The following is a 10,178-nucleotide window of genomic DNA, read 5'->3' as shown; positions in this document are numbered from 1 at the left end:
TTTACTTTAAACCAACGTACCGTACGTACGTAACGTAAACGTTACGTACGTACTTACTTAACTTAGTTTAGTTACGTACGTTATTTATTATTATAGATATATATATATATATATATATATATATATATATATATATAATTTTTTTTTTTTTCAGAACGTCCCTTGCTGATCAAAGAGATCAAATTTGACATACGACTATGGTACTTAGTAACATGTACCTTCCCTCTCACAATATGGCTGTTCAAGTAAATCGTATCACAATTAAATTATCTTGTATAGTTAAAAAATGTTCTTTTACTCGTCCTTATCAATTATAAATCTCAGCTTGTGTAAAAATCATTGTTATATCATTTATTTTATTTATTTTATTGTCCTTATTCTTCCATACTTTATTTCTTTTAGAAGAAGAATTAAAAAAAAGTAAAGTAAGATGTTTAAAAATAAATTTTACCTTTACTATCACTTTATCTTTGTTATAATATACGCCTCCTACATTTTGCATCCAGAGAAGCATTTCTTCGGTTCAGCTCAAAGCAGTATACTTTCTCGAACTATCACGAGGCGATTCACATTTGCAATACTACCGTCCAAGAGAAGTATGACGATGAGAAGAGACGCAGACAGCAACGGAGGACGCCGAGGAATCCGCCAGTAGCAGATTGGTGCGCGATCAAGGATGGGACTGCGAGAAGCTGAACGAATATTTGAAGTAATCTCTCGTCTATGCGAAGACGTTTCGATTATCCATTCGTCACGTCGTTCGGTCCCCGGGAGCATTCTAAGGAAATTGATAGGGCCCCTGTGCAAATACGCCTTCTTCGAGAAGCGCGTTCGTCTGAGAATGTTCGGGCACGAGAACGTTTCGCCGATGATACGGCCTTGCCGTACTCTCCCTACCATTCCTTTCTCAAATGACAAATCGAATAAGATTTTTCGATGACGCGACGTATATTCGACGTCCACATAATTGCGAATAAAGCAGAAATATATTATCCGCGATTTTGCTCGTGAATGGACTTGATGTCGATGTGTATGCTACTACCACACGGAAGAAATCGTTCCCAAGATGTACCCGGGGAATGCTTTCTATCGAAAATTTCGCTACTGTTTCATTTTAACGATAGTAACTTCGCCATCGGTTATTTTTGTCCTGGCGGCCGAAATAAATGGCGTCTTAATGATGATTGGATATGGGAAATTAAGTATCTAGTAAGAGACAGAAAGACTATATAGTAAAAAAGAAAAACATTTTATTGCAAATATGCAAATTGAAATTTGATAGTTTATTCCACAATATCTTTATGTTAATTTAGTATATTTTGTCATTTTGTTTAATTTTATTTTTTGTTTAATGTCTTGCAATTTTTACAGAGTCCTAATAGATTTAATTTATTTAATTTGTTTATAATTATTAATTTTGATTTTGTTATTTAAGAGAATCTCAACTTTGTTGAATTTTCCTATGAGAGGAGATTTTATGAGATTTCTAATTTATTTCTTATAACATTTTTACGTCATTGCATTATCAATATTCTAATAAAAATGACTTTTTAAATAAATATTGAATCTACAATTTTATATAGATCATAAGCAAAGATTTTTTTTGTGCAGCAGTATAAAATATAACAGCTTATAATATTTTTTTAGTTTATTATTTATTTTGGAATCTATGGAAAAAGATATGATTGTTTGCGAAGCCATAGTTTATTTACGATAATTGCACTTTTCAATGAAATACGAGCTTTCACTTTGATTATTGACGCTGAGAGGACTTCTCCATCACTACAAATGTTTCAATTTATCGCACAAAGTTTTTTTCCGTTAAAACTGTCCAATATATACAAAATTTTATTCAACTTGTTCCATTTGAATTAAAAATATGCTTAAATCATTTTTGTCTACGTATAACACGTATCTCATGTTTTTAGTTATGTAAGTTCTAAACTGTGGTACCTGTTTCCACTATGACACTGAGCGCGACTGGTTTCAAAAATAAAACAGAACATTTCCGATATTGTAATGTTGATCCTATTGTTTTAATAATTTATAATAGTTTATTAATTTCTAATTTTTTTATATTTTTATTATCACTTTTTATGAAAAATCAATCACAAAATCTCGAAACATATGATACTACTTTATTATTTTTAGTATTAAACTAATAAATGTAGAAATAAATAAAGAATACATATCTCAAAATTAAATCAAGCAACCTATAGCTGTAAGTAGAGAAATCGTGAGGTTTCACATGTAATTATTTTATTTTTAAATTAAAGAAAAAACTTAAATTTAAATAAAATTAATAGGCGAATGCTTTTCTAGATCCATGGACCATGAAGGTGAACCATTATGATCTGATTTACCCAAAAATGACGGAGGCATTCTGATGATGCTAGCAGCGCAAAATCATATAGAAAGACGCCGATGTAATTTCGAATTGTACGGCGCCGATTTCATGCTGGCCGAAGACATGTCAGTCTGATCAAAATCAATACCAATTCCCGCATGCATCCTCCAAGTTTCAGATTGACAAGACGCCTTTACTCCAATACTTACGTATTGGAGAGTCTGATGAAAGATGAGCAGCAAAACGGATATGAGAAATCATAGTGTTCAAAAGAAAATTTTTCCAAGATGGCGACGGAAGAGCGGATGTGGACTGATGAAGGTAAAACTGAACAATCCGCGTGCTATTAACACCTTTGCACGTGCTTCAGAAATCATTAACATTCTGAGTTACGCATCGTCCACAATCAATCCGAAACGGCTCTCTCTCGATTTGCTAGAATGATAACGGTGAACCACAATTCGCGGCGACGTAATGCCGATAAGCGCCGCGTGCCCTGCATGCCCTGATGGATTTACGCGAGGAATTAACCGCGTTAGCGAGATTTCCGAAGCGCAATTATCGAGCCTGAAATAGTCAAACACCTGATTGCGTCAATTATATCTTTAATGCACCTTTTGCATATTGTCTCTGATGAAGAAATAAAATAATTGAATTGATAGATATAATTTTATGTTTTCAAACTTATTTTTCATAAATATTGATCATTTTTCAATAATTTTAAATTTATGAAATTCACGGATATTTATTCTTATTTATTATTATTTACATCAAAATATTTTATAACATAAAAAGGATTTATGTAAACGCGAAATTATAAAAATGCTACATGAATAAAAGCAAACATTAATTGAAGCAAATTTATCTTGGAAACGTGCGTATCAGAATTTTTATAATATACAATCTGATGTTAATAATATAGAGATATTAAATTAATACAAAAAAGAGATAATATTAAATAAAAATATTAAATTTGCAATAATAACATTTGCAATAATAACATTCATTTATTATGGCTACCGATAAATTTAAACAATGGAGCTTTGTGAATTGATTATATAATCATTTCTTTCATATTCTCCAACAAGTTAAAAAGAGTTCCATTTTCCCTATTCTTTGTCCCTCACATGCATGGCTTTTTATTAAATTCAATATTCTATCTTTTTTAGAGCTGATATGTACGTCGTTTGTATTTATTAATAAAATTGCTCTGATCTCTTTTTTGAATTCATTTTTGAATATTTAATTTTCTGAATCTGTCGAACGCAATCATATCGAGCAAAAATATTGAACGTTTATAAATAGATGAATGTATTAATTCTTGTAATAATAGCGTGTATAAATGATTAATAATTTTTAAAGATAAATAAAACAAGTATATTACAGTTAACATACTTTTTCACATTTAAAAATATGGATGTTACTTTATCAATTTTAATAATGAAATAAATCAGAAATTCTGTTATTCTTACACCGAGATTTAAATGCCGAGAACTTATTACAATGTGACAATGATTTATTATCTATAAAATATAATTAAAATAAGAATTTAGGATACAAAGACAAATATGTAATACATATTTAAAATAATATATAAATAACATTAATAAGATGTGAATAAGAATCTCCTGTCGTATTCTTTCAATAATAAATGCAAGTGATATAAGAGGATAAAAAAGTATGTGGCAGCGCACGGTTTCTCTTAATCTGCTAATCTGTTTTCTTCTAACTCCATCACCGTAATCTAGATAAGAACGATTCTCGGTAGTATGATGCACGGTGAAAATCCTTCGATCGCTTTGCTTACAGTGATAATAAACGTGCCAATGAACGCTTGCGCCGACATGGGTGGCTTCAGTCTGGTCTACAAACAGGACATACCCGACTTCCAGCCATACCTCGGTTCCTTCCTTTTCGTAACTGGCAAGTCGATGACACTGCACGAACAGCTGCTGGAACTGACATCGAAGAAAGAAAGAAGGGCAAACATTTGCGGTCCCTGGAGCAAGCAGCAACGTGCAAGAATTGCCCCGCCCATCCTACGCTCGAGAAAACCGAACGTGACAGATCTCATTGACCATTTGAAAGCCACTTGATGCATCGCGGCCAATTGACGAGAAACCTTTTTAGTCGATGCCACAAGATAAACATGAAAACGATCGGTGAATCGATCTTTCAATATTTACAGATGCGTGTTTGAGAAGCAGATTATAATATTTAATATAGAATATATTAATCCATACTCTACTATCGTGAGTTACTAGTAATGAGAGCGATTCCTTACTTTTCCTAACTTATGAGTATTTTGATAATTATATTACATTTTGTTATTTTCCAAAATGAAGTTTAAACATTTGTTCTACAAAGTTGAATATATGTGAATTTTCAGAGATTTTTTTTAATCATTTTAAATAAATGAAAACATGAACAAGTTCTAGTGATCTACGATGGTAGGAATGAGGCATCAAATTAGACATAGTATTATAAGAGTTAATACAGAATTTTTTTATATATATCAACTTCAATGAATATGTGCATTCTAAAAAAATATCTGTATGAATTTAACATTATGTTATGTCTATATCAAGAGAAACATTAGCAGTGTTTTTCTTGATATAGATCGATGCTAAGCCACGCGCAACGACACTACCGTGGCTACTTTACGCGAGATAATTTTCACCAGAGTTGAAAAATGACGCATTACTTGAAACATTATTATCATTATCTTTTTCTATCTCTAACAGTAACGAGAAATATTGTTATACTTTTACAGTAACGATATTGAACCGTTACTTTTATTGTTACTTAAATCCCTTATCTTTATATTTATTCAATAGGTTATATTTTATCTTATTGGAATATTCTTTAAATAATTTTATCGTTACTTAAATCCCTTATCTTTGTATTTATTCAATAGGTCATATTTTATCTTATTGGAATGTTCTTTAAATAACTAATATTAATATTTAAAAATAACGTTAACAAAAGTATAACAACGTTTAATAAAATCTTTCTAAATTATAATCTGAATTCTTAAAGATAAGCATATATAAAGATATTAACATAAAGAATTATTAACATTAAAGATATTAACATAAAGACTTATTAGATAAATTCAATATAAAGAAAAGCTAACCTATATAGAGATTGACTTACAGTTTTTAATTTTAATACTTTAAGCTTAATAAGTTAATTTCGGTAAGTTTAATTTTAATTGTTATATTTAATATTGATTATTAAATAATGAAATGCTTTAATCTAATCTCTCACTTTAATATTACAAAGTAATGATAAAAAAGTAATAAATCGTTATTTTCTAAGTAATAATAACGATAACGGGTTATTTTTTAAAATTAATAATGAGTAACGGTATACATTGAGAAAAAAGAGTAATTCTGGTGAAAAATGGACAAATCAAAATTTTCTTTTTATTAATATTAAATCTACTAAAATCTACTAAAATTCTAACTGAAATAACTTCTAACTTGAAATAACTGGAATTCTGATTAGAATAATTATTCTGGTAAAAATAAAAATTCTAATAAATTTTACCAGAAATATTATACCAACCAGAATTTTGATTACTTCAACTAGAATTTGAAGAAAATTCAATTTAATTAGAAAATTCTGATTCATTCATTTTTAACCAGAAATTTTTTTTAGTTCTAACAAGTTATTTTTTTACATAAAAAGTAACAGTAATAATAACGCGTTATTTTTATGAAATAAGAATTTCTAACTCTAATTCTCATTTTATTGATGTTAATAGTAACACTAATATGATGTAGACATAACATCATAGATTTTTTAATCCATATCATGATGCTATTGAGATTAATATCAATACCGAGAGAATTATACGAACATCGCATGCTGTTAAATTCACATCGATATTTTTTTAAAGAATGTTAAAATTTGAATGACTGTGTTGATATTGATGAAAAAGATAGTTTAAGAATACGTAAAGGTGAACGTAAAGGAACTGACTTCGTTTTCTAATCGAGGGCATCACCGCGCGATTGAACGCGAAATTTACGCATCCGTATTTTTTCACAGTAAATTTAACATTACGCCGTAATTAACGAGCGTGAGATAACACAGTGTAATTAATGTTGTCATTAGTGAGGCAATGATCGCGTGCGCTGGCATTTCTTCTTTCAGCGTCTCTGAAGAAAAGCGTATGATTTGAAGAGATGTGCTGGTTGCACTATTGGATATAGTAGCGATGTAAATTTCTTCGAAACATAATGAAGTAAACTTTCTCAATTGCGATGATTGGACAGAATACTTTTGCGAGAAATTTGCAACACGATGCATAATCTTGTTGACGACGGTCTTACATTTATATTTTCCAAGAAAATGTTAGGAAAATCTACTTATTATTAAACAAATTTATATACAAATATGAAAAAATAAAAAATTTGAACATTATTATAGAATAGAATAAATTAACACAAAGTCATTATTTGCTTTATGCATTATTTTGCAGATTGATTCAAAATCAGCCTCATTTTGGCAGAAATTTATGACTATAGTCTTATGCAAGAACCAGACGATCCAGATAAAGACAATTGTTTTATTGATATGTACATACAATAAATTTATTTACAAATAATACAATAAATTTTGACGTCGTAAGTTATTTGTTCTTGATGATATATGTTAACAAAATACTACTCTTACCGATTATTGTGCCGTGCTGATATTTGAAAATTCTTTTGGTCACGGAAGTTCGTTTTTGTCTTTTCTTTTAAATGTAAATTGTAATGTTTGATTTTACCCTGCACAAATATTTATCCAAGAAACGTTAACGACGTTAAATAGGCAATCCGCAATTCTCGATAATCGCGCTTCTTGTTTCATCGTGTGTGTCAGGGTAAGTGTGTTTTCCGTACTTCTCGCTTTATATAAACATTATATTAGCTATTACTAAAATTATAAAACAAATCAGCCGTGTCTTGCTATACGAGGAGCTTCCGCTTTCCCCGTGGTGCATCGCGGCTGGATGTTCCTCTGCAACAGAAATTTTCATCGATTCGACACAGTAATTTACGAACGAATTATAAACGGATAATGTATGATTTTATATGATTTTATTATATATACTAAAAATATACAAAATCTATATTATTCATATCAGTGCTTAATTTTTAATTTAGGATAAATTAAGTAGATAGAACATACTATTCATAAAATATACGACATAAAAAGAAATATATCTTATATATATATATATATATATAAGAATTGTTATTGCTATAATCTTACAACGTTATTATATAAAACTTAAGTAGTTATCCCTCCTTCTCTATGTCCCAGAAATTAGTAAATACCAACTCAATCGAAAACCGATACAGATTCCTCGCAAGTCTGAAACTAATAATGCACCGGACGTTTAATCAGTTAGACAACAAGCTAAATTGAAATTGCCGTTACAAAATGAGTTTAAACGCTTTCTGGAAAATTACATAGGCGCGGCAAAAAGGATAAGATGGTAACAAATGAACATTAACTTTGATTGCTTTGGGTGTAATTAAAATAACGCCCACTAATCATATAATGTTATTCCTAATAAAAAACTGAGACGAAAAGTTTACCATTTTGAAATTTTCACTATATTTTTTTTAGTTACCCAATGAACAAAATCGCGATATATAAGATAGCTTTAAGAGTTTTTTAAGAAAAGTTTTCAAAATATTTCACAAAGAACATGAAAAGATCTTAAACAACGATTTTATCCGTTTATTCGGCAATCTTTAGAAATTAATATCTCGTCAATTATTGCAAAAATTGCAAAATAGTAGAGGACTTTTTGACTTGATTTTTTATTAGGAATATATATAGTGCTATAGCACTGTATGATCAGTGGGCGTTATTTCAGTTACACCCTGTATATGTATATTGTATGTATTGTGTGTTCATCGGTTTGTTCTACTTTTTGCGCAGAAACAACTAAATATTGTTACAAACAAAAATATTTAAATAGAAATGCGTTGTGTTAAAATATGTAAAAAAAACTATGTGCGTGACGTATGCAAGAGTAATATACGCAGATAAATGATGACGATACATGATGACGATATCTTCCTTTTGTGTAAATATCGATGCACATGGATGGACTGTTTCATTCGACCAAATTATCAGTTGCTGTTTTAAACAACACATTTCAAATTTATAATTTGATACATCAGTTTTGCTTGATTACGCATTGATCTATACATCATATGTTATGAATCAGAAACAATTATACATATCTTTTCATAATTGGTAAACATATTTCAAGATATTTTCTCACATGTCTATAATCCAAACAATCAATAATTTTTATATGACGTAATTAAGTAATGTAAAAAGCAAAAAATCTGTAATTAATTTGGAAGAATTTCGTTAAAAATATCATGACAAAATTTGAAAGAGTTAGAAGCCGTTTGTTCTATATTATTGAAAATCTTTATTCACCTTGACTTTTGATCCTATGGTCAATTGATTTGATCTATACTTTGTCTAAAATTCTCTCTTAGGTATATATCTATTGCCGAAAAAACAGTTTGAAAAAATTAAACCATTTCTGAGAAATCTTGCAAATTGATAATCGAGCGAACAAATAAATAAATGGACGGATGAATCAATATAGCGAAATTATAAAATAGTCCCAGCTACATTATGAATTTTTTTTAAGTATTTCTTTTTCAAGTCTCTTACATTTTTTTAAACAATGAATTCTATTATGGATAAAGATGTAATATATAAAGACGATGAAACAATTCGCACAATCAACTTATAAGCTTTAAAACGTAAGGTCATATTCGTATGACTTGATTGCTTCAGCATGGGCGACAAAACTCGTAAATTTCGCCGGCTTCAAAAATATATCGAATTACAAAAAAAGCTCCTTTTTTCAGAACAGACAAAACAATCCGCTTTCGTTTGATTTTATTTTGCTCGTAACCAGACGCACTCGGAAATTGCGTGAAAATCAGGCTTTGTCATTGCTTTGTCATCGCGAATCGACGCATCGAGAATGCGTTGCATTCGACGAGAGAAAGAGAAACGAAAAAAAACAAGATTTTGAAATCGTTGCATTTTGCAACTGTAGTACGAGAGATCTATCTGCGGTGTTCCGCGCCCGAGCAATCGACTGACCGTAACCATCGATTTTAAGCTTAACGCGCGACTTGTCAGATAGATTCGGAGTTTGCAATATTTACAGGAAAGTCAATCAACGTTACTTTTGCGCAGCTCTACGAGTTCTCTCGTCGCGAGATGCGGCAGGCACTATTTCTGTCTTCGATTCATTGTAATTGCGGTAAAGCCGCTTGGAACTCGAATTTTTTCCAGTTTTCCGCTAAATCGCGAAATCTTGATCAGAAATTAAAAAAAAATTTTGTATCGCGACAGAGCATGAAAAATTGAAAAAGAAATGGGTAGTAAAATAGAAATAAAAAAATTATTTCATCGAAATAATTACTTTATTTCGATGTGTTGTGATTTATAATGTAAATTTTATAACATATATCAACAGAATAGATTTCAACTCACCGTTTACAACATGCACTTTTATGCTGCTAGGATTCGCATTGCTCGGCTCGCATCGATAGATCCCGGAGTCACTCGACACGGCTTTCTGAATCATCAAACGACTCGTTGTTTCGGGCCCCTTTTCCGTGACAAGACTGATTCCTCCACGTGGTGAATCAAAATTGATAACCTGAACATAATTATAATATACTTGTATTTTTTCTCAAACGATGAAATTGTATGCACGATTAATTGAAAATAGAATATATGTATATGCATATATATATATATATATATATATATATATATATAT

At 30.1% G+C, this 10,178-nt stretch overlaps 2 protein-coding genes and 1 pseudogene across 2 annotated transcripts in view; 2 read left to right on the top strand and 1 right to left on the bottom strand.

The window, feature by feature from the left end:
• LOC105625788 overlaps positions 1 to 2,610 on the top strand; it is a 5,920-nt pseudogene extending 3,310 nt beyond the window's left edge.
• Positions 2,611 to 4,116: 1,506 nt separating this feature from the next.
• Positions 4,117 to 4,443, top strand: LOC105625787. Its single transcript, XM_012207106.1, has one exon. It carries the CDS (start codon positions 4,117 to 4,119, stop codon positions 4,441 to 4,443), a length of 327 nt encoding a protein of 108 aa, XP_012062496.1.
• A 2,466-nt stretch (positions 4,444 to 6,909) lies between these two features.
• LOC105625786 (muscle M-line assembly protein unc-89-like) overlaps positions 6,910 to 10,178 on the bottom strand; it is a 141,000-nt gene continuing 137,731 nt past the window's right edge. Inside the window, exons 6-7 of the mRNA XM_012207104.1 lie at positions 9,887 to 10,055; positions 6,910 to 7,360 (exon numbers count right to left, since the gene is read on the bottom strand). Coding sequence (XP_012062494.1) covers positions 7,251 to 7,360; positions 9,887 to 10,055 — 279 coding nt within the window. The 3' untranslated portion in view covers positions 6,910 to 7,250. The remainder of the gene's footprint in view (positions 7,361 to 9,886; positions 10,056 to 10,178) is intronic.

The sequence above is a fragment of the Atta cephalotes genome (assembly GCF_000143395.1).
Source record: "Atta cephalotes unplaced genomic scaffold scaffold00003, whole genome shotgun sequence".
Lineage (NCBI taxonomy): Eukaryota > Metazoa > Arthropoda > Insecta > Hymenoptera > Formicidae > Atta > Atta cephalotes.
Note: the sequence above shows the minus strand (reverse complement) of the source record. Positions and strands in the feature narration are given on the sequence as shown.